Raw genomic sequence first — 26,417 nt, forward strand, 5'->3', positions numbered from 1 at the left:
AATAATAAGTTAAAGCGATAATCAATGTTTTTGCTTTCCATGTGACATTTTTTAAAATGAATTATGCCTTCAAGTTGCTACAGTCTGGCATGCTGGTTTGTTAGTTTTTCGCAATTGCCTGTTTTCCATTACACATTTGCAAAAACTCTGGCAAAATTTATTGTGATGAGTGATTAAAAAAAAAAAAAGCTTTTTTGAAGTGACAGCATTTAAGGATTCTGTGTGACACATTTTTTCCTCTAATGTCTAATGTCCAAAACTGATGACAACAGATTCTGTATATTCTTGTGAAGAATATGAAAACTATAGCTCAGCCGTTTCTTTAAATATTATTAAATTTAATAATTTTAATAAAGGGACTAAGCCGACAAGAAAATGAATGAACGAATATACAGTTGAAGTCAGAATTATAAGCCCCACTCCCCCAACCCCCCAACCCCCCATCGCCCTGAATTTTTTTGTTCTTTAAATATTTCCCAAATGATGTTTAACAGAGCAAGAAAATTTTCACAGTATGTCTGATAATATTTTTTTTCTTCAGGAGAAAGTTCTATTTGTTTTATTTAGACTAGAATAAAAGTTTTAAATTTATTATGAACTATTTTAGGGTCAAAATTATAAGCCCTTTTAAGCCATTGTCTACAGAACAAACTATCATTAAACAATAGCTTGCCTAATTACTCTAACCTGCCTAGTTAACCTAATTAATGTAGTCAAGCTTTTAAATGTCACTTTAAGCTGTATAGAAGTGTCTTGAAAAATATCTAGTAAAATATTAATTACTGTCATCATGGCAAAGATAAAATTAATAAGTTATTAGAAATGAGTTATTAAACTATTAGGTTTAGAAATGTGTAGAAAAAAAAATCTTCTTTCTGTAAAACAGAAGTTGGGGGGATAAAAAGGGGTATAATTATTCAGGGGGGCTAATAATTCTGACTGATGCCCTTCTATATATATATATATATATATATATATATATATATATATATATATATATATATATATATATATATATATATATATATATATATATATATATATATATATATATATATATATATATATATATGTATATATATATATATATATGTRTATATATATATATATATATATATATATATATATATATATATATATATATATATATATATATATATGCAGTTTTAGTTTATAGTTCTTTGAATTACAGAGTCAGGGATATTTTCATCTGATACAATTTGAAGGGTAATAGAAACCCGGCTACTAACTAGCTGTAGACCAGCTAAAATCCAACTTTCATGTTCCAAATCTCTGCTTAATCCGTATCATTCCAGAAGGGAATCCACATTCTCACACATTTTCCCCCCACTCTCCATTTCCTCATGGATTTTTGTGTAGGATGTATCAGGGATGCCAGGCCTGTGCAGGGCCATTGAAGAGGGAGGACTGGGCTTTGATTATCGTCTGACCATGGCCGTGCCAGACAAATGGATCCAGGTGAGCTCCCATCTCCCGTGATTTCCCTCCCTCCCTCTCTCCCAACACAGATGTTGCTCCTTTGTGTTTGGTTCTGTGCAAATGATGTTGTTTGATGTTTGCAGTTCACCGTTTTGAGGTCATCTCTTTTTATGAAGCTGCGTATTTGTAGTCTCTCTGCTGCCTCTGTCTCGCATCCAAATCTCCTCGCTGGCACGGCTCTATCTGCGCATGTATCAGCGTGGGCATTTCCGCTTTAATTCCAGCCAGGTTTTTGCATGGCAGTGCCTTTTTAAAATGACAAAAGGAAGAGTATTGATTGAGTTTGCTTCGTGGGTTCAGGGTGTAATCTGAGATCTGGCATGGGCTGTTTAGATAGCAGCATCCTCTTTTTTTCTGTCGGGGTTCTATTTCAGTCCCACTTTGTCCATCTTTCATTCGTCTTTTTTTGGCAGCCTTCTGAATGGCATTGAAAGGTTTGTATATTGATATCCCGTCTCTATCTCTCTATTATAAAAGCCTTGGTGTTTGTGTGAATGTTTTGCTTGTTTTGTCTCTCCCCTTTCGTACACACACACACACACACACACACGCACACACACACACACACACACACACACACACACACACACACACACACACACACACACACACTTCTTGTTCTTCAGGCTTATTCAACATGACTTCCAAAAACTCTAATCACTTTCAAGTCTTGCATAGGAAAGACGGAATTTTCACGCTTGGCACCAAACCAGAACGCAACCCTGAAAAATAATTGAAAACAAGTGAAACAAATCGCATTCAATCATACAAAAAAAGGAGACTTGCAAATTATTTTGCCTTTTAGCTGAGCACAGAATATCAAGCGTATCCTTGTTTACAGTTTTAAAGGAACAGTTAAAGCCAAAATGACAATCCTGTCATCGTTTGCTTATCCTCATTTGTTTTTGAAAGCTGTGTGACTATCTATCGTTTGAGCAATATATACTGTATTTGCTGCTTTGTCCAAACAACACAGTCACACACTGGATCATATCTTTCATAAATTCCAGGTCTTCTGATGCCAGTGACTACATTGTTGGGGTTTTGTTTGTGTTTAGCTTTTTTTTTTTATTATTAATATTTTATTATTATTGTTATTATTATTATTATTATTATTATTAGTAGTAGTAGTAGTAGTAGTAATATTAGTATTATTTGTATTATTATTATTATTATTATTATTATTATTATTATTATTATTATTATTATTATTATTATTATTATTATTATTTTGTTCATGTTGTTCATGTAATTAAGCCCAAGGTACTAATTTGTTCCTGCTAGTAGTTAAGCCCAAGGTACTAATTTTTGTGCTGTATTGTTTGTTTTGTATTTTGTTCTTTGATTTTAGTCTTGACTGAAACAATATTTACAGTTTTTTTCATCGCATTGATTTTGATTTTAGTTTCTTCTTTTATTTTTATTTGAGATGTTAATTTTTCTTCTTGTTTGGTTTCAGTTGTTTGAGTTGAATATGTTTGGTAGAGCAGAAGTTTTATTTTAAGGTTGTATTTGCTTGTGTTGTATTTTGTCTTTTATTTTATTTATTTCTTAAGTTTTATAATTCTGTTCATTATTGCAGTGTGGCAGATGTCTTTGCAAAGTTTTTTCATTTTGTTTTGCTTTGCTTTGTTTTTGGATTGCAAAATATGGGGTTAATGCGGTAGAACTGATTTGGGGTTTTGTTTTGTGTGTTATTTTTATTCATTTATTTTGCACTGTTAATGTTTTTGTTATTATTTTGTTGTGAGTTAAGACTTTGTCTTGCGTTATTATTATTTTTTCATCATTATTATCATCAGTTTTGTTTTGTGTTTTTTTAATATGAGGCAAAACCTTTTGTTTTGTTTTGTTTATTGTTTTTGTTTATTGTTTTGTTTTACTTAGTATTTTGTCACTTCATAATCAATCATCAGCTAAGTGTGAACTTTTGAAGTTGTTGTGTTTGTTTTAACTTGTTTTTTTTTTTTTTTTTTTTTTTCCGAAGGAATTTTTAAGGATTTGCTGAAAACTTTGCTTTGCTATTACAGATTTCATTCATTATTTAATTCATTCGTTTTTCTTCAGCTTAGTCTCTGATTTATCAGAGGCCGCCACAGCAGAATGAACCACCAACTATTTCAGCATTTGTTTTACGCAGAGGATGCCTTTCCAGCCACAGTTCAGTACTGGGAAACACCCATTCACTCTCACATTCACACACTACGGCCAATTTAGTTTATTCAGTTCACCTACACTGCATGTCTTTGGACTGTGAGGGACACTGGAGCACCCGGAGGAAACCCACGCCAACACAGGGAGAACACACTGAACAGAAAAGCTGGGACACAAACCAGTGACATTCTTGCTGTGAGGCAATAGTGCTAACCACTGAGCCACCATGCTGCCTTTTACATGGATCACTTTAATTCAATATATATGTGTATATATATATATATATATATATATATATATATATATATATATATATATATATATATATATATATATATATATATATATATATATATATATATATATATATATATATATAATTGAAAACATTTAATGTGATTTCCACTGCATGGCACTGCCAGTTTAGTACAGCTCATTCTAGAGGCTTTTCCAGTGCGTTCCCTACCTAGTACCTGGTACTTTTTAGTACCACCTCAGGTGAGGTTCCAATCAAGCAATACCATTACCAAAATGTAATACATACACAATGCTGATCACTGATTGGTCTGAGAGAATTGTTACTGCCATTGTCATGATTTACAACATGAAAAATCAAACCCTCCAATTTTAAGTAGTCAGCCACATCTACTGCTGTACTGTTGGTTCGCATGACTCAACCATTTTTATATTATCACAAGAAAAAGACATCTGAAATGTAACATGGTCAGAAGAAGAAGTCAAGATGTTACTCTCATTGATAGCAGAGGAGTAGATTGAGCTAGAACTGAATGGGACAACCTGGAATGAACTGTTTTTACAAAAAGTCACAGCAGAATGCATCTATAGTAGTAATCCTAACCATTTTAGGTAGTTTTAAACTGCAGCATAGAAGCAGCTTTGTTTGCGGAACATAAGAAACATAAGAACATAAGAAAAATACCACCCACTACAACTTCAATGTTTCCAAACTGCTTGTTTCTGATGAAAGTCATACGGGTTTAGAACAACATGTGGGCCTGCATGAATGAATTTTCATTTTTGGCTGAAATTTGCTCTAATCTCTTGGCAAACTACTGCAAGCCTGTGTCTGTGACCCGCTTCTGACAAAGGAATTCATGTCCACACATCACCTCTATCCCATAACTCTCTTTTTCACAATGTGCTGTTCAAAAGGGCAAACTTCTTCCTGATTTACTACTAAATTCCAACTCTTTCTGGCTTTCTGTCTCTCTCCTCTGTGTCACAAACGCGCTGCTCTGTGACGGAGGTCGGCTGAGCGTGGCTCTCTCGTGAAATTAAAATGTCCGCAGCTCTGAATCGATAATGCAGATGATGAACAGAGTGGAGAGAAACAGGAGGAGAAGAGGGCCACAGTCTGTAATGAAACCTCCCCAAAGCCTAATGAAATCTTTAGAGATTTCCATAAAGAGAGCAGCTGTTCTCTCTCCCTCACTGTATCCGCTGATGAATACATTAATATGTGGAATCAATAGGTTTATTAACGATGCCGTTTGATTCGCGGGGCGCTGAGGAGAGCGAGAGTTCAGTCATACTTCCTGAAGAAGAGAAATGGAAATGAAGTTATAACTGAAGAGCAGATTAGATCGCAGTGTGAGTGGATTTCTGGTGGCCTGTGGCGTGTGGCTGATATAAAGTCTGCTGCTCTCTGTTGGGTGGAGAAGTCAGCTTTAACTGGCGTGTATCATATAATTATATTAGTATTTGTGTGTGCATTACCACTCACATTCCCACATTTTGGCATGTTTTGCTTTGTTTTCTGTTTGTTATTTTAGTTTGAGGTTTTGTGTAATATCTTATATGTTTTTATTTACTACAAGCATGTTTTGTTTGTTCTGTTGTTGTGATTCCACAAACAACCAACAATTTGTTAAGTTTATTTATTAACAAATTTTGGGAGGATCCTTTGCTTATGATTGATCACAGCTGGTCCCACATCAGCTCACGGTTGATTCACCAATCAGATGATTCCTAACTCACTATAAATAACCAGTTTTCTTATCTCAGTATCTTTGTCTTAAAGAATCCCCCCTACCCACCTCTACATCCCCCTTTTCAAGAGGGGCAACACAGCGGCCCAGTGATTAGCACTGTTGCCTCACAGCAAGAATGTCTCTGGTTTAAGTCCCTACCAAACCAGTTGACATTTCTGTGTGGAGTTTGCTCGTTCTCCCCATGCTCAGTTGGGTTTTCCCCAGTTTTTCCTGTTTCCTTCCATGCAACCAAAAACATGCAACCTAAATAAATTGAACATGAGGACGGAGGACGGAGCCCAGGGCTCGAAGATCTCAAAAGCTTCGGGTTCTCTCCCCGGCAGCATGCCAAACTCACTTTATAATCCATCAAGTTGTTTTTTGCATCGAAGATGTTTTGTTTTGTTTTGTTTTGCTTTGCTTTTTAAATTGTTTTGTTTTGTTGAAATCAAGCTTGTTTTGAGAGTTCTTGAGTTTTTCTACATTCTAACAAAGACTTAAGACTAGAATACACAAGACATGTCACTCGTAAAGTTTTGAATGGTGAAAATGGGGAAAGAAGCCCTGCATACATATTAGTATAAGATCAGCGATCGATATAGACTGATGTTTCTCTGGGGGAAAAGCTCGGAACAGATGTGTGCTTTTACGACAATTTGGTGGTCAACAAACGCAACGGAATCTCACCGAATATTTGCTTCACAGACATATGAAATATATCCAAATAAAGTGTTATATCTGTGCTTTTAAGTGAACCAAGGTTTTTGGTTTTGTAATCTGTATAAAAGGAATGCAAAGTACTGTCCGTTCTGTCAAATGCAGATCATATGACAGCAACTAGTAGTAGAGTAGATTCCCCATCAAGAACAAGTTGTGGATTACTTCAGCAGAACCACGCGATCAGTCGATCAATATTCACAGGATGATAATGTTTAACACAGGCATAAATGAAGCATGCACATTAGCTTGGGCAACCTAAAAATATGCAGATTTTGTTTGATTTGAACAAACGAAACTCATGAGACAGTTGTTGTTTAATTTGTTTGGTGGTTGCAAATATGTAATGTAATCGTAAGCTTGGCAAACAGTTTTGGAGAATTTGATGTTTCCTCATTCAGACAGAATTCCTGAGCGTACTGCCCGAGAGGCATTTTAAAGATGACCGTCTAGTGAAATGACTTGCCATAAAGGGACTTTGATTCTCAATTTGTTGTTGATGGTTTTGGCTTTGGTTTTTTAGATGTTGTTGAGGTGTTTTTTTTTTTTTTTTAGTCTTGAAAATTTGTAAAGTCTTAACTACTACTTATATTTTTGAATTATATTAGCACATATCATGTTTTTTTTTTTTTTTTGCTTTTTCTTTTCTTTTTTGTTGTTGAGTTTAGACTTTGTTTTTGTTTTTTTCTTAGTTTAGTTTTGGTTGAGTAGTGCTGTGTTGAGTTAAGATTTGTTATGTTGATTGTTTGTTTTGTTCTTGTATTTTATTTTTATAGTTTGTATTGTATGAAACATATATATTATATTACATTATATTTGTTTATAAAGATTTAATTTTATTTTTAATTAACTGCATTGGTGGGTTTTGTTTTTTTATTTTGTTAAATTGTTTAGTTTTATTGCAATGTGACTTTTACAATATTGCAAAATTAAGTTTAGTCTTTGTTACTGTAACAGATTTGTACATTTTAGCATTTTGATTTAGTTTTAGTTGCATTGTACTGCATTGTGTTGAGTTGTTTGTTTTGTTTTGTCCATGTTGTGTTTTGTGCAATATTTTGTTTTCTTATTTCAGGTTGTTTCATGTTATATACGTTTTGTCTAGTCTGCGGTGTATAAAATTGGACTATAGGATTTGAAATACATTTTTTTAACTTACTGCAATGACAGGTTTGATTTTGTTGCACTGCATTCTGTTAAGCTGAGGTTGTGATATATATTTGAAAATGAGAGAAGCTATGTTTCAACTTGAGAACTAAACATTTAGAAACAATATACCACAACCTGTTGACACAACCTTTTTAAACTAACTGTTTCGCACTGTATTACTACATAAACACCTACTGTAATATGGATATTTGTGAGAATATTTGAATCCATCATGAGCTCGAACCTTTATCTGTGATTGTTTATTTACATGTGTGTACGAGCAAATTCGTGTGTGTTGTGGAAGAAAAAGGTCAAATAAGGCCATCGCTTGTAATTACCAGCAGTGCCACTAGAAAAACAGATTAATATCCTTCTGGCCTCTCTGGCTAAAAGCACTCCACAACCCTTATTTGTTTAATTCATATCCTGGTGCTGAGCTCCATGTGGCTGTTGATTTGATTAATTTGCTTAAGCAAATTAACTCGAATTATCTAATACTTTTCCATTACCCCCACCCCCACGTCAACACCCCACCCCTCATGCTCGTCTGCTCTCAAGAGGAACAATTAAAGCTCATAATGCATAATTGTGATGGGGAAGTCAGTCTGGTTTTGGCTTCCTCATTAGAGTTTTAGCTTAGCCTCCGGTGGATGAATTATGTATCCATATACTTTTACTTCTCTTCCTGTGGTCTAAAGAGGAGGAAAAGTGGGAGGCAGTTGAAGATGGAGAGAAGGGGAGGTTGGGCTGATGATCACTAAAGCAGATAACTTGTTTTCTCTTCCCATCAGACTGAACTGTGCCGCACGCTGATTGTGTGTGATTGCGGGGGAGCTGTGTTTGCCGTAATTAAGTCTACGGTTTGGGCATGTGCAATTTCTGTTTGTTTGGTTAAATAGAGGATTGCATGAGATGTGGAATTATTGTAAACATACGATGTGAGAGAAGTAGATATTTTGTACCACTGTTATGGAGGACATCTATAGTAAGAAAGAATTGTACAGGTAAACCCCACTAACCTTGTCTCACAAAGAGTGTTATTAAGGGTGTATAGTATAGTCTTTGTTCTCTAGTGTGCTTGTTAGGTCTTTTGCTGAATATTCCAGTTTGAATCCAACTTGAAGCAGGATGTGTAGAACCAATGAGGTTTTGTTGGTGCCATGACCCAAACAGGAATGTGAGTAAATAAGTGTAATAGGAAGTAGGGGTAGTTAGTTAGGGCAGTGGTTCTCAAAGTGGGGGTCGGGACCCCCCGAGGGGCCGTGGGGCAATGAAGGGGGGTCCCCTGGTGATTTCCAAAAATCTATTTATTTATTTTTATTAAACCATAAGAATTAACATATTTTATCCATAACTATACTGAAAATAAAAATAGTTGTTTATAGTTACTATATACTATATAGTTACTATAGTAGCTTATAGTTTCTAGTTCTATTGGATTGCGACCCCTGGGGTAATTACATTACATTAAAGACAGCAATAGCGTCAGATGCATTTTGATTTTATAACATCAGGTTATACTTTCTGGCACATTTAAAGCACTGACACAAATTTAATTGGTGTGTCTGCGTCATTGCATGCAAGGTTTCTGTATTTATAACCACCTCAGAGGATATTGGGGGTCACGAGTCACTGGCATTGTTATTTTGGGGGTCGCGGGCTGAAAAGTTTGGGAACCCCTGAGTTAGGGGATAGATAAGGGTTGGTACAAGCTGTCTCAATCCCACTCAAAGCATTGGGAGTAAATATGATAAGTGACATACAGTAGGTGCCATGACTTGGATGGCCATTTGAGTAGAGAAGAGATAAACTCATGATTCGATTCACAATTCTGTTTTTACCATTTGATTTTAAACAAAATTAGACTGAATCAGTTATACAGGAAATAAAAAGATGTCGTTTCCTAGGTTTTTGCTGCATGCTTCATTGTGAAATGCCACAGTTACGCACTAAAGGTAAAAAGGCTATGCCTGGTCATGGGAGACCACATGAGAAAACCAGGTTGCTGTCGGAAATTATGTTAGAGAGGGCAGCAGGAGGTGCTCAACCTACGGTCTGTGTGAGTCCTAATGCCCCAGTATAGTGATGGGGACACAGTATTGTCATTCTTTTGGATGAGACCTAATCCGAGGTCCCGACTCCCTCTGGTTATTAATAATCCCATAGCACTTCTAATAGAGAGTAGGGATGTAACCCCGGTGTCCTGGCCAAATTCCCTGCATCAGCCCTAAACTAACATGACTTTCCAATTATCCCCATCCACCAAGTTGGCTCTATCACTGTCTGTCCACTCCACTAATAGCTGATGTGTGGGAAGCGCACTGGCGCCATTATCCTGTAGATGCCGTCACATCATACAGGTGGATGCTGCACACTGGTGGTGGTGTGGAGATACTTCCCTGATATAGTTTGAAAAGTAATATTTTCCATCTTTTAATAGATATATTATATGAGAGACTTACTTTGTTTACCAAATAAGTGGATCAAATAAAAGTTGCATTGTAAACATTAAATAAAAGTTAAAAATGTATTATTTTTTTTGTTTTATACATGAAGTTTTTAGTTATGATACTCCCAAAATCATTCAGCATAAATTTGCAGATTTTTTCAAAATTCTCTGCAGAAATAGCAAAAAAAAAATGTCTGCAGGTTCTGTCTGGCCCTACCCATATGCCATGATAATACTGTAAATCAGGGGTGTCCAAACTCAGTCCTGAAAGGCCCGTGTCCAGCAGATTTTAGCTCCAACTTGCCTCAACACACCTGTAAGGATGTTTCTAGAAAGCCTATAAGAGCTTGATTAGCTTGTTTCTAATTGGGGTTGGAATTAAACAGATTGATCTGACTTTAGTTTTGTGAAACAATTGTTCTACTATATCAGGGGTGTCCAAACTCGGTCCTGGAAGGCTGGTGTCTTGCACATTTTTTCCAACCTGAATTAAACACACCTGAACCAGTTAATCAAGCTCTTTCTAGGTATACTAGAAACTTACAGGGAAGTGTGTTAAAGGAAGTTGGAGCTAAAATATGGACCCCCCTGTACTACATAAATCCAAAGGAAAAAGCAGACATGCTGAATGAGTTGCAAATTGACTCTCTGCCAGAAGGGTCTGGCTGCAGACCGGGTGGAGATGCAACCTGAGACTGCTGCAAAGCTTGAAATGTGTAAACCTAACCTCACACCTCACACCTAACCTAACCTACTACTTAGAGTGATGTTACTAGCTTTTTTGGGTGCATGTGTCAGAGACTGAATGTCTGAGATTGCATATCTGCAGCCATACCATTGGAAAAAAGACCGACTCAAAAATGTGGTTTGAAACATCTTGTTTTCTTTCATCACAAACATGTAACCAATCCTGTCAGCTTGGCATGGGACTTTTCTTATTAGTATCTCTACTGACTTCCTGATTTCTGGTTTTACCTATACTAAATGAGGCAGTGGCATAGTGTTTTTTAAGGCATAGAAAAATCTCAATCTATTTAAATATTAATGTAGGCTACATTCAAATGTTAATCTGATCAAGTTTAAATGGATAAAACAATGACAGGGGGACTTTCTCATTCTCATTTATTTCCCCAGTAGAGCATTGAAAGATGTCCAGATTTAAAATCGACCATCTTCTATGTTTCATTTCTTAATATTTAAACCATGCCTGTTTTTTGGAGTTGTCATCACAGCTGTCCTTAGATTTTGCCTGAAGTGTATGTACTCATTCTTCCCTCTACTGGACAAGTAAGGAATTACAGCTGCAGATGACAGCAGGGAGACTCAGTTGGCAGTGTGCAGTGATTAAAAACTCATTTGATTTTCTCTTCTCTTCTGTCTCTCTCTTTTCTGCATCTTTAGCAATAACATTTCATTTTATAGGCTTTAATGGAATGGTCATATTCAGAGCCGTGGCACAGCAGTAGTTTGTCCCCTGCATGATGTGTCAGGAATTTAGTGCTCACACGGGGACTAAAAAAGAGTCCAGAAGTCTTGTTTATTTTTCAATATTTTTTATTATTTATTATTTTTTATTATTATTTTTAATTCATGATGTTATTCCATTTCTTATCATGAACTTACTATAAGAAACTTTAGAGAAAAATGATTCTAATGACAATTTGCATTTTCAATTTTTTAATACATACATCTCAAACTTTATTTTTCCCAGTTTAAGTTCGCCTACTAGTTCAGTTTGTTTAATTTACACTGTTTATTAATTTATTTGTTTGTTTGTTTGTTTATTATTATTATTTTTTTCATTAATTAATTAATTATTTCATTTATTTATTCATCTTCTTTTCGGCTTAGTCCCTTTATTAATCTGGGGTCGCCACAGCGGAATGAACCGCTAACTTATCCAACATATGTTTTTATGCAGTGGATGCCTTTCCAGCTGCAACTTATTACTGGGAAACATCCATATACACTCAATCACACACATACACTACGGTCAATTTTAGCAAACCCAGTTCACCCATACCACATGTTCTTGGACTTGTGGGGGAAACCAGAGCACCAGGAGGAAACCCATACGAACACGGGGAGAACATGCAAACTCCACACAAAAATAGAAGCTCGAACCAGCAATCTTCTTGCTGTGAGGCAATCGTTCTACCCACTGCGCCACCTTGTCGTCCCTTATTTATTCATTTATCTATGTATTTGTACTATACTTGTATTGTCTTGTATTCTTCTATTGTATTCTTCTAAAATCGATTTAAATCCTAATTAATGAAAAATAATAAGACATTATTTACATATTTAAGAAATATTATTCAAAATAAGAATAAAAATATAAAATAAAAATTTAAAAGAACTGTTAAAACTTATTTTATACAGCATTTCCAGTTGTGGTTTTTGTAGTCTCCAACTGGAGGCTTTGGTTTGACTAATCTCACTTCTTGGTCTTACTATCGCTGAAAAAAAATCTGTACATTCAACACTTTACAAACTAGAAAAGTTTACTGGTTCAAATCTTCTGGAAAGGCAAAACATTAATTGGATTTGAAGGTGTTTTAAGACTTATATAGTCTGTGCGTGTGCCTTGACCTCTTTGACCTCTGGGAGTTGGCCGCTCCCTGTGAGATGACACAGCAGCTTATACTCTATTGTTGATTTGTCTGTTTATGCTTTTCTCATAAACACAGAGGCAACAGCTTCTGCATTTCAATACGCCATTACAAATTTAAAACACACACATATGATTTTCTCATGATAACGTTCAATTATACATGTGTATATATAGCAGCAACAGCAAAGTCAAGGGGTCAGATCCCTCCGGAAAGACATAAACTATTAAAGATGCATGCACTCTAGAACAGAATAGACTTCCAAATGTAAATCCATAATGTAGAGGAGCATTCAAGTAATGTGCTGTTTGCAGAGGGGTACAGTAGGAAGCAATAGTCAAATGCTTGGAGAGGTAATTCAATGATGAGCTGTTCCTTATGAACATGATGTGTAATCCCCAAATTATTTAGGAAAATATTAAGGTCCAATAATATCTAAATTAAATAAACAAAGAACAATAAACAAAGAAAGCCTGAGCCTGACTTGTACCTGAATGGGAGATCACATGAGAAAACTTGGTTGCTGTAGAAGGCTGTGTTGGTGTGGCCTGCAGGGGGGGGGCACTCAACCAGCAGTCTGTGGTCGTCCTAATGCCCCAGTTTAGTGAAGAGGACACTGTACTGTCAGTGAGCACTGTCTTTCAGATGCGACGTTAAACCGAGGTCCTGACTCCCTGTTGTCATTAAAATTCCCTTGTAGCTGTTATGTGGTGACACCCTAACCCCCCCGCCCCATATTCCCAACACATTAGGACACATATATGTCACTAAAAAGTGACAATTATTTGCTCTTGCATTGTTTTTAGCAAATTCGTTCTTCTGGTATGAAAATTAATTTTGAAGCTGCGTCACGCCCATGTGATCATTGTATATTCTAATGTTAATGAGATGCAACTTCATTAATATGCATGATATAGCTTCAAAGACCTTTACCTGTTACAGTGTTTAGAGAGACTTGTATTGACAACCGTAAATAAAACAAGTGGAAGAAGAAGAAGAATTTTTGACACATGCCGAAATGTGGCGAAAATTTGTTTCCATTTCCCTATGATGAAAGCACAGCTCACGCCTATGGCCAAGTAGTTGGATTAAAGTGGTATGCTAACATGCAACAAAAATATGTTTGTAAGGAACAGTTTTTACCCGAGAGCTGTTCGAATCTGGAAATGGTGAAATCCAGATTTGCCACTCATCTTCTTCTAAAAGAAGACTCCAGTTTGTGTTAATTCTCCCGTTTCTACAGATTTGGTAAGTGTGTGATCAGTGTTCTTTGTTTATGTTTATTCAGATGGGAAAGTTAGTTAGTATTGTTAACAATACTCTTTCAGTTTTTGAAGACATACCCTAGTCAAAATGAATTTAGTTACTAAGATTACAGTTACTAAGTTACTAAGTAGTTTGCAGTAATATTACTACAATATTATGGACTGGGAATGCTTTGTTCTGTCTTTTTAAATGATTGTACAGCAGTTCATCACCTTAGAATTATAAGGTTCTATCTGACATTTTTGTCAAAATTGAGTTATTCACATATTAAAAAACAACTTATTTACATTTTGTGGTGTTTTTTATAAAGTTGTTTACATTTTAAGACCTTTTATCTAAAAACAAAAAAGATTTATCTACAAAGTCGAACTCTAGCTTGGCTCTCTAAGATTCTTTCTGTGAGCCAATCAGCATTTTTAATACACGCACAAGGACCAATCGGAATCAGCTTTTTTTGTCATTTCGCCGGACTGCTACGTTGACAGTGAGAAAGACCAGAAAGAAAGACAAAACCACACCAAATCACAGTCGGCTAAATAATGCTGCACCACACAAAATTGAGATGTGTGTAAATTTGATGATTTAGAAGCAGTTTTTGACTTCGAGATGAAATGTTCCATTTTATATTGTTGAAAAAAAAAGAATATTAAAAAATTTTATATATTAAATGTGAAATGTTTTTAGTTGTGTATATATAGTCAGTGAAACATTTTAGTGTATTAAACTTATTTGCTCATTGTCTGTTTTCTTTTTAATGTCTTTAAATTTAATTTTAAGCCTTGAAGGGCAAATATGTATTTTAATTAATGTGGTATAAAATGTATTAAATATAGCATATAATTAAATAAATATAATTCAATAATTCATTTAAAGCATACAATTTGATAAATAGTAACATATTAATTAGATAAAATTAACATCTGCACCTGACAAAATATTTAGTACAGCCTTTTATGCTTAATTTAAACAAGAAAAAGATTCACCCTAGAACAGGAAAGAAATGTTATAAAGTAAAAACGTAAATTTCTCAAGCATCAACATATTGTTACAGCACCAATTTATATATTTTGTGATTGTATTTCTTGATTGGTAATGCTTCAGTGAATGATCTGCCAGATAGAACCTTATAATTCCAAGCGGAAAATGACTTTTCAGAATTAGAAGGTTCTATCTGCATTTATCATTGTAAGAGAACTTTGATAAATTACATTTAGAGTACATTTAGGGTCTCTGCCATGTTAATGTATGAAAGAGAACTGTTACACACATGTTGTTTGCTATATGGAATGCAAATACTTTGAAGGTCAATGGCTTAAAATCATTGAGAATGCAGATACAACCTTATAATTTTAACGTGACAAGTTGCATCCGTCCTCAAAAACCAAAATTAGGTGGAGTGCCAGACCAATGTTTTCACAACAGATATGGCATGCTAAGATTACAACAGTGACTATCAGGATTACAACAGTCCACTTTTACAGTGCAGTGCAGGATTTGTGGCAGACACAATGGTCTATTTATTAGTTATTTGTTTATTTCAACAAATACTGTTGGGAATATCAAATACCATTGCCAGACTTCAATATTCTCCTTGTCAGGAGCTTCTTCACTTTCTGCTGTATTCACAGGCGTGTTTGTGTTAAAGGTTAAAATTGATAAGGCAGTGGACATGCACTGTCATCAACCAGATAATGTGACTGAGGGGAATCTGGTGGAGAGAAATCCTTTACTTCACACAGCTTTCAGATCCTCTGTAAACTCTGCTCTTTTCCTCTGCGTCTGTTTTTGGGTTGCTGCATGTAATGAAACTCCCCTTTTCATGCATACCCTTCCCTCTTTCGCTGCTTGACTCCCACCTAAATAAAGCTGGACTCACACACTTTACTGACATTTTTCAAACTACAGGTGTGAAAACACCCTGTTGAGACGGAGATGTATTCTGGCATTCACTTTTAGGAAGGTTTCTGTGCAGTTTGATAAATGAGACCCATTGTTGTTGTTTTTATAAATGTTAAATTGTCAGCAATACGCAAAACAAGTATAACGGCCATGTATTTTAAAGTCCAAATGTAAAAGTTACGAGTCAGTCAGTTTGTGACGTTACTTTTAAAATGTTGGAAAAGTAAGTGAGTGGCTAAATGAGAGCCGGTACCCATTGTAAGGACAGATAACAGTGGAATCTCAGCCTTGCTTCACAAAAGACTCAGGCTCCCGTCGTCTCGACATCATCTAAGAATCTCTATGTTGAAGCCGTCCTGCCGGGACTCATGTTTCTAATCCTATCCTTACATCCTGTGGCTCAGAGGCAGCGGCGTCGCGCATCTCTCTTCGCTTTTCAGTGTGGCGTATTTATTTGAAGACTGTATTCGCATTCTGAGGGCCTGTGAAAGCGAGGAACTTCGAGTTTCCAAAAGCAGTTTGTGGTTTCTGCCTCTATCTCCGCTACGTCCCTTGTATTAGCATACTAACCCTGTCTCAAATATGGAAAAGCTTGCTTCTTATCACATAAAAGCGTCTCATCAAAAAAGGAGGAATGGTTTCAGAAAGGAAAACCACTTTGCTTTGAGACTTTGAGATTTCAGTTGCTCTTTTGTCTTTTGTTGTTTCTCAGTATATTTGGAGTTTCTCTCTATTCCTGTTCCTCTGTTGTTTGAGTCTCTTCGTTTCATGTTGCTGTGTCTTCCAGTTTTTTGGCTTTACCACACGTTTGCTGGCTGGATGAGGATTTTTCTTACGAAAAAATCCTTGTCAGATTTTTTTTTCCTCTGCTCCTTCTTAATTTTTCTTTGTGTAGCTTATATTAAGAGGAAATGTGAGCCCAAGTTCTTGTCACATTCAGTGAACTGTAATGAATTATAGAGCACAACACAACAAAGACGACTAGACAGGCAGACTGCAGCATATTTCGACCGGAAAGATCTTCACAGATTGGCTTTGTAAAGCAGTGTAAGTGCGCTGGTAGGGCATGTAACACGCTGGCCTGATGCGCTCCCTCCGCAGGAAACCGTTCCGTTCTTTTGATTTGATCTTTTTAAAAGAGGAAAATAAACACGGTTTCTAGCTTTGGCTTTGGATGCAAACTTCTGTCTAGGGAAGAGAACTTTTCTGGGGCAAACTTTTTGACTCTCGCATGAAGCATACTTTTATAATGATGTTATTATACATTTAATGAAACCATTCACCTGTAAATGATCATTCTGTTATCATTGAATTATTTTTATGTTATTTTAAACCTGTATGATTTTGTGTTCTGAGGAACATGAATGAAGATCTTTACTGGAATGTCCAAGCTGCTCAGTTTATGCCATAAATGTGAATAGAAATCAAGTTTTTTAATGCTCAAAATGTTGAGCATTCTGTGTCAAATTATCGTATAAATAATGTAACATTAAACAGGAATATTAATGCAGTAAATATATCAAATTAATTTAATTCCATTTTTTACTTACAGTTGCTCAGAAAGTTAAGTTGGTACTCCATACATATCTGAGATGAAAGTTGAATGTTCAATATAATATAATATAATATAATATAATATAATATAATATAATATAATATAATATAATATAATATAATATAATATAATATAATATAATATAATATAATATAACATAACATAACTTAATATAAGATAAGATAAGATAAGATAAGATAAGATATATTTTTTGACAACTAACTCTATACATCCTCAGGTTTAAAAATACTCAAACACAAAATGTTTGCTGATGTTTTTCTGCAAAATTAATAGATTCATTATTTAATGTTGTTAGTTTTGAGGGTCATAAAGTACTTGCAAACTTTTGTTTCTATAGTTCAAAGGACCAAATTGTTTGTCAAACCAGGACTGAATGTATTATATGTGCTCAGTAAATTAGTTTTGTTTGATTTTATTCATTCATTCTTTGATTAAATTCTTTTGCATGGCTTCAGAATATGTAAAAATAATTATTTTATTTTGGGCTTTTTACCCAATTTACTTTCATTTTATAAACAAGCTCAGCTTGAACATTTTTAATTTGTTTTCTGGGGGAGGTTTGACTATTTTACTGAACTATTCCTTTAAAGGTCTGAATATAGATTAATAATGAAGACAACATGAGCATTTTAAAAACATGTGCACAAATTAAAAACATTTGGTTAAGCAGGACTTTTTTCTGTCCTCTACTTTGCTACATATGCATGCATGGATAATTATGCTTGTTAAATCAGCAAATCATAAACTGTAACCTTGTAACAGAGGTTGCAATTAAATGTATAAACAACCTCTTGCAATTGCATAAATCAGTTGTAAAAGGAGCACAAATCTGAAAGTGACTTTATGCGAGTATAACTCACTTTTGTTTTGTTTTCCATGCATGGTCACCCCTCCTTTATGATATAAGGACAAGGGCAACGAGGCAGTAAAATCGTTAATGAGTTGTGCTGTCCCTCTCCAGCTTGTGATTAATGCTGTTTTTCAGTTTTATAGGATTCTTCTTTGAGTAGTCGTTCTTAGACATGAAGATCAGTGGTAAGGATTTACAGCTCATTATCGTATACTGATCGCTGGAGCCAAGGTGTCTGTGCCAGAGCTAGACGTGTTAAAGTGGTACAAAGAACATTGAATGTGTAGCTGTGATGTCTCAGACCTATATCTGTGTCTTTAATTAGGTCTCATAACAGCAAAGGTTTGAATTCTAAAGTATTAATTATCCATTTGATGCACACACATAAAAAAGATATACTGTAAAATCATCTGGAGAAAGTTTAATCTAAATTGAATGCGATCTATATGTAGTGAGAAAATGATGGTATGGATTTTTTAAAAAGCTATTTGGCTAATGGTTGGCATTAGCCTTTTTGGTTTACATATATACATGTGAATATAATATATAGGCGGCATGATGGCTCATTGTTTAGCACTGTCGCCTCACAGCAAGAAGGTTGACGGTTTAAGTCCCAGCTGAGAAAGTTGGTATTTTTTGCGTGGAGTTTGACGTTCTCCCCATGCTGGCATGTGATTCCTCCGGGTGCTCTGGTTTCAAAGAGACTAAGCCGAAGGAAAAATAAATAAATTAATTAATGAATATAATATATATTTTAATATAAGTGTACATAAAATATATATTATGCTGAGGAGAAGCATAGCAGCACTATTCCAAACACAGAAGTAAGCAGTTATTGCATTTAATAAAAAAGTAAAAAAAATTAGTTGATTGCAAGATTGCAGGATTTAAATCTGGATTATTATTTTTTTAAATATATCTGTTAATTGTAACGGACAGTGGGTTTAAATGTATATATGTTTGCACTTCTAATCTTTAATTGAAATGTGAAAATAAACTTCCTGTTTGTTTTCAGTTTTATTTTCAGACTACGTGATTTTGAGGTAATGGACATGGCTATCTCTATTCCAACTGTAAGTAACAGCAATGGTGAGCAGGAGGAGTCTGTTAGGTTGTAATAACTCTTCTAAAACCCCTTTCCCAATCTTTTTGAATGAAATACCTAAAGAAAAAAAAAGCCACGCCCACTGTTTTCTCATTTAAAATTCTGTTTCTCTAGGAACTGCGTCACATTATAAAAAAGTATAATTATAGTAATTATAGTGTAATATTATAATGATGAGCTTCTGGTTCACAGGGACTTTAAAATTAGTCACATTAACCAATTTATCATGCATACAGATCAAAAAAGCCATTTCTTTTTTCCTTTGAAATGTTATATACAGATGGATCTAGCAAATAGTGTTAAGAATGTAAATAGTCCATTTTGAATTCGCAGTAATAACTGCATTTAAGCTCTAATAATAACTTACAAGAAACAGCTGAGCTTACAAGTCACTGTAAATGGAATCAATGAAAGTAATAGGAAGGAAAATAAGGATATATCTTCAAATGAAAAAGAGAGACTGTGTGTGTGTGTGTGTGTGTGTGTGTGTGTGTGTGTGTGTGTGTGTGTGTGTGTGTGTGTGCATGTGTGCGTGCGTGTGTGTGTGTGTGCAGGACAGTTTACTTCACAGCAAAGCCCCAGACAAGAGAGACTATGTGGGAGGAGACTCCTCTTATCTCAGTGAGAACTTAAAAAACATGTGAATGTGGAGGCAAAACAACCAGCTGTTAAAATGTCACCACAGCCTAAACGCAACCATCCTCTATGGAGCCCGATCCTATCACAGACCTCATCCTATCTGTAAAACACATTGCTGCTAATGACATGACGAGAGTCAGTCCCATCAGGGAGACCAGGGAGCGGACCTAATAAGGAGGGAAAAGTGCTGTTTAAATCAGGAAGTTTCAGAGTAGAGCGGTTGTGAAAATGTAGGTGGAAGATGTCTCCCCTTCCACTGACAGAATGAGAAAGCAGGAGAGATACAGGACTGATAGAGAGTGGGAGGCTGGGAGAAAAGAGTAGATGGCAGGGCATAGCCGCATTGATTGGCTCCTGCTCGCCCGTGGGCTCTGTCGATTGTGCCCCCTCTTAAAAGGTTGCAGTGTTATTAAAAGGTTTCCTTTATCTGTCCGTCACCCTTTTGCTGTAAGGATGGCGAGCAGGAGAGGAGGAGCCGAGAGAGATGGGCCTGTCAGAGTCACTTCTTTTCTGTGTCTTTGCTCCCTGCAGTAATTCCCTCCACAGCCATCCAGCATCCTACTGGTGTTACTGCCATTACTAGATGCTCATTTGTGATAATGACTTATGAATGTAACTGTATTTGTCCTGCTTTATTGAAAACAGCTTGAAATTTTTTCAAAGCTGTGGTTGCTTTATGCAAGGTTTAGCAAAAATACATTGGAATATATTTTCAAGAGTTCACATAAGATCCTCGAGCCCAGGGCTCCCTCCCGTTTGCAAGCGCTCAGGTAGATCTCGAGAACTCCCCTGCTGAAGTAGCTAATGAACAGATAGTGATTGCTCTTAAGAGATAACTGCTTACTAGCAGGATGGATGTCTATGGTGCCAATTTGGATTAGTCAATTTACTTAAGTTGCATGTTTTTTGGACAGTGGGAGTAGGGGTGGAAGGGGGGATTCTTCAAAGAGAAGATTGTTGTGATATGAAACTTAAGGTATTTATAGACCATTTCAATGTGGCCATGTCATTGGCCCATGAACATTTCCTGCTTGTTATCAACAAGAGGCAGTTCATTCATAACTTAATTTTAAGGCAGCTATTATAATATTATTTATCAATATGTGGCTCTCTTTGGATTCTCGGAAGCTATAGAAATTAAAACATGTAAAACAGGAAATACACTGGGACCATTGCTTTTGTTTACATCACTCAAAATGGTCTAGAGTGGGTTAGGAATTGTCTGATTGGTGAATCATAAATTGGATAGCGCCGGACCAGCCGCAAGCAATCATAAGCACGTGATCCTCTTGAAATTAGTTTATAAATAAACTTAACTTAAAATAAAATACCAAACATTGTAATTTTAGGTGTGTAAACATAAACTACAAAATACAGCATCCACAAATGTATAAAAATAAAATACTGTATTTTGTATTTTAAAAATACTACAAAATACTTTTACAAAGGAGCATAAAAAATTTCTTTGCAAATCTTCCATCAATTAGACCTATTTGATCCTTTCCTTTACTATTAAAACTGATATAGTAAAGTAAAGAATGTTTGATAGCAAATGTGGCCAGTAAAATTGCCATCATCTCTGCACATTGATTATTCATCCTCCTACTACTTTAAAAAGGTGTTAAATAAAAAGTTAATTAAAAAATTTGTTCACATGAAATTTTCAGAAATCTTTTTTTTTTTTTTTGCTATCGGTCTCTTCAATCCTCAATGTAAAAACTGTATTAGGAGTTTTTGATAATTAAACATTTGTGTTTCATATGTTGTGGCATCTTAAGGCTTACATCGTTCCTCTTCATTAACTATACAGTGGACCTACTGATCAAGTACTGGCATTTGAAACTGTCAAAGAAGTATTTATTAATAAGACTTATATATTAATAATTTTATATTTGTATTTATTATTAAGACTTATTTTTATGTTGCTTGTTTTAACGACAAACATTTGGCATTAGCAATCCATTCAAAACTAATATTATTTGCAAAGTACTGTATAATCTTTCTCCCAGGATTTTTTAAATTCTTCTTTAAATGGAAGAGTCAATGACATCCAAAGCACCAGTCAGAGGGTGCATTTATAGTATATTATGTCTTTATGTAGATTTTCTTACACCTAAAACTCATTAAGAAAATAAAAAGTTTTGATAGACTTTTAAAAGTGTAGTTTCAGCTTTAAACAATCAGAACACCAGATTCCAAGACTTTTAGTTTTTTTTTTTTCTTACACTAGTTTAACCCCCAAACAGACCTTCAGATAGCCATGTCATTCATTCATTTTCTTTTCAGCTTAGTGTCTTTATTAATCTGAGGGCGCCACAGCAGTTGTTTTACGCAGCGGATGCCCTTCCAGTCTCAACCCATCACTGGGAAACATCCATATACACACACACTTAGTCACACACATACACTTCAAACAATTCACCTGTACCACATGTCTTTGGACTTATGGGGGAAACCTGAGCAACTGGAGGAAACCCTCGCAAACATTGGGGGACCCTGCTGAAAAATCCAGCTAGGCTGGTTTGCTGGTTTTAGCTGGTCGACCATCCTGGTTTTAGAGGGCCAGTTTTGGCCACTTCCAGGCTGGTTTCCAGCCATTTCCAGCCTGGTCTTAGCTGGTCAGGCTGGGAGATGACGAGCTAAAACCAGCTTGACCAGCCTAGCCAAGCTGGGAGTCCAGCCAAAACCAGCTATGTTCAGCTTAAACCAGGCTGGTCAAGCTGGTTTTAGCTGGATTTGGCTGGTCATTTTACAGCCTGTCCAGCTAAGACCAGGCTGGAAATGGCTGGAAACCTGCCTGGAAATGTCAACCAGCTAAAACCAGCCAACCAGCCTAGGCTGGTTTTAAGCTGGATTTTTAAGCAGGGGAACATGCAAACTCCACAAAGAAACGCCAAGTGACCCCGCTGGGGCTTGAACCAGCGACTTTCTTGCTGTGCAGATAGCCATGTTGGTAACCAAAATGCTACTAGCTGATCAGCAGACAAAAGGTCAAAACACTATCAAAACTGGCAATAACTTACCTAGTTTGGCCTTTCAGGTCTCATTAGGTGTGTTTCGGCAGTTTTCTCCCTTTGTATTTATTGAGAAAGTTAGCATTTAAAATATGAACTTTTTCTCTCTCTTCTATATTACTGTCTGTTTCTCCTCACCCCATCACCTTATTCTTCCAAACAAACCCTAAACAAACATCAGCCTCCTGACTAGTTATCAGTATGCTCTGAAATGTTTATAAAATGAAATGATGTGCCAAATGAATATGCTCACCAGGGGAAAAAAACATCCTGAGGTAAATACTCATAATCAGAAACAGGTGTCTCACAGCAAGCAGGTGTTTGTGTTCGTTAGAGAGAGTTCGAGCAGCGCATAGACTTTAATCCTGTGTTCTGATGAAGAGTGCCAGACTCGCTCTAGTATCCAGCTGTGTTCGTTGACCCTTGGCCACTCAAATCGTGTCCGATCAACACGGAACAGTCGCAAACTAGAAACAGTTTGGTAGGTCACCTTTTGCAAACAGAACTTTCATCCTTCGCTTCGACTCTTTCAAAGTGTGAGCTCGTTCTCAAATAAGTCACTGGAGGACAACACAGAGCACTGATCCAGTCGATGACCTGAACACTGCTCCGCTGAGTCCAAACATAGCCATCGACCCGATCCCGCAAAGCGTGCCAAATCACCGACCCAGAACTACAGACTGTATTGGTGAAGTCAATGGGATTCACCAGGTCTGACCGTTAATGTGGTCAATGAGCCAGTCTTCCACTAAATACAGATTCTGCTTCTAGATAGCTGTTCCACAACAAGGCACATAGGAAAGACAGAGGCCAAGGGACGGGCATCCGAATGCAGAGTGGCAATCTGGGATTTTACACATGAAGGATCCCACACCTGGTCTGTAGATAACTCTCGGGCCATTGTGTTCGCTACATTGAGTTTCGTCTCGAGTTGACTCTCAGATGCAGCTCTAACCTCAGCTTGACTCTGTGACAAAAACGAGCTGCCCAAGTGGTCTGCCTGTCATTTTCTATTCAAAGACCCATGCATCCTCTGACTGAATCAGTAGCATTCATTCATGCAAGATGATTTAGAGCAAATACAGCGTTTACATTCAGTTTACAATTATGCATCCTAATTATTTAGATCTGCTATTATTCGGTTCCTCCACATATTTGTGACTTTATGTAACACTTTACTTTAATTGGGTGTTCATAAGACTGTAATGATACCTTTATAAGTATGGCATGACACATGAGATGTTATGCATGCTTATGACAACTGTCATTAAGTGTCATAAGCTCAGTTAAATCATATTAAATGCAGTTGTGGCTTTGTTTGAGATGTTTCTAAGACAACTCGTCAAATAAATCATAACATTTGTCTTCGGTAATGACAACTTGACATTACCAAGACAACATAACTCGTCATAAATCTGTTTTTGATTTAAAATTGATTTGAAATATGAGAACTTTTGATAATTTACAAATTTGTCAATACTCTGTCAAATAATTTCATTACGGCATCAATAATAATTAATGGCAATTAATGACATTGTAATGAAAAAGTCATTAAAAATGACACAACTGAGCAAATGACACATAATGACAGTTGCCATAAGCATAAACTAAATCCCATTCATTTTCATCATGTGCATGTCATTACACTGTTAAGAATACTGGGGACACACTGTCCATTTGTGTTGGGACAACATGAATGAATTACAGTAAGTTAGCTTATTAGTTTCTACACATACACAGTGCATCCAGAAAGTATTCATAGTGCTTCCCTTTTCCACATTTTTTATACCATAACCTTATTCTAAAAGTAATTAAATGTATTTATTTCCTCAAAAAAAAAAAATTCCTTATTTCTCTCCAGAGATGTTCAATAGGATTTAGGTCTGGTCTCTGGCTGGGCCAGTCAAGGACATTCATCGAATTGTTTTGAAGCCACTCCATTGATATTTTGGTGGTGTGCTTTGGGTCATTGTCCTGCTGGAAGATAAACCTTCACCACGGTCTGAGGTCAAGAGAACTCTGAAGCAGGTTTTCCTGTCTCTGAGGTCTACAGAAAATTCCTTTGTCTTCATGCTTGGTTTGACCTTTGACATGCACAACCCTGGGACCTTATATAGACAAGTGTATGCCTTTTCAAATGTCCACTCAACTGAATTTACCACAAGTGAACTCACATTAAGCTGTTAAAACATCTCACAAATGATCAGTGGAAACAGAATGTATCTAAGCTCAATTTTAGATACACAGCAAAGGCTGTGAATACTGATGTACATGTGATTTTTAAGGTTTTTTGTTTTAAAAAAATTTGCAACAATTAAAAAAAAAATTTCCCATTGTCATTACGGGGTATTGTATGTAGAATTTTAATATTAAATAAATAAATTTAATCCATTTTGGATTATGCGCTATGAATACTTTCCAAATGCACTGTAAGTTGACTGTAGATAAACCTATTAAGTTGTCACAAAAACTGTAAGAATTGGTGAGTTTCAGCTCCTTTTAAATAAAAATGTTAAATAAACAGCGATTTAGAGAGTATTATAAAGGTCTTATGAACACTGCTTCAGGTAAAGTGTTACCTGACTTTATATATAGCAAAGCTCATGATCTTTTCATCCCTTTTTATTTGCTTGATTGCCCATCGAAGGTACTGAAGGAAGTTCGGGATGAGGACTGGGATTTGAGGAACATTGTTTACACCCTGATCAACAGAAGAAGGGGGGAGGCTTCTGTCACTTATGCTGAGAGCCATGACCAGGTTAGTCATTTGTTAAGTGAGTAACAAGTCATACATAATGAAAAATGTTCACTGATGTTCGCTGATCGCATAGCTGTCCAATTGTGTTAAGGCAAGGTGTAAATGGCTCCCAAAATGCATTCAAGATGGATATAAAATCGAAGTGGTTTGGGACTAGGGCTGTAACATAAGGGGAAAATATTTTAATTGTGATTTCTTTCTTTCTTTCTTTTCAATTATTTTTTTTTTACAGAGATTGGGATTTTGATATGATTTACAATTTAATTTTGTAGTCAAGCTTTAGCTTAATCTAAAATGCAGTGAGTGTTAATAAAAAAGGAACTTAAAAGATAATAACTTATATTCTCAAACATCTCTGAAATTGCACTTTGCTGTTGCTTATTGGAAGACTCTCTGTTTTTGACACCTAACTTTAATTCTTATTGAAGATTTTTTTCGCTATTGATAAATATCTACAAAGAAGCAAGTTGCCTTTCATTGATCAGGGTCATCAACTCCCAGTAGCTCAGTGGTTAAGTGACTTACCTCTCATGCCAGAGACCCGGGTTCTATCCCCGACTCGAACACAGCGAAGAAGACCAAGGCGAGACCAAGATGCCGACCAAAACGACAACCATGAAGACGAAGACTAAGCAGACCAGTAAGACAAGGAAAAAAACAAGCACGACAACGTAGACCAAGACCAAGAAGATGACGACCAAGAAGACGAAGACTAAGTAGACAAAGACCAAGACGAAG

General features: G+C 35.9%; 1 protein-coding gene across 1 annotated transcript in view; it reads left to right on the forward strand.

The window, feature by feature from the left end:
- Positions 1-26,417, forward strand: part of gbe1a (glucan (1,4-alpha-), branching enzyme 1a) — a 255,017-nt gene that overhangs the window by 150,822 nt on the left and 77,778 nt on the right. The window contains exons 10-11 of the mRNA XM_021479344.3: positions 1,381-1,479; positions 25,569-25,679. Coding sequence (XP_021335019.2) covers positions 1,381-1,479; positions 25,569-25,679 — 210 coding nt within the window. The remainder of the gene's footprint in view (positions 1-1,380; positions 1,480-25,568; positions 25,680-26,417) is intronic.

Source organism: Danio rerio, chromosome 10, assembly GCF_049306965.1.
Source record: "Danio rerio strain Tuebingen ecotype United States chromosome 10, GRCz12tu, whole genome shotgun sequence".
NCBI classification, from domain to species: Eukaryota; Metazoa; Chordata; class Actinopteri; order Cypriniformes; family Danionidae; genus Danio; species Danio rerio.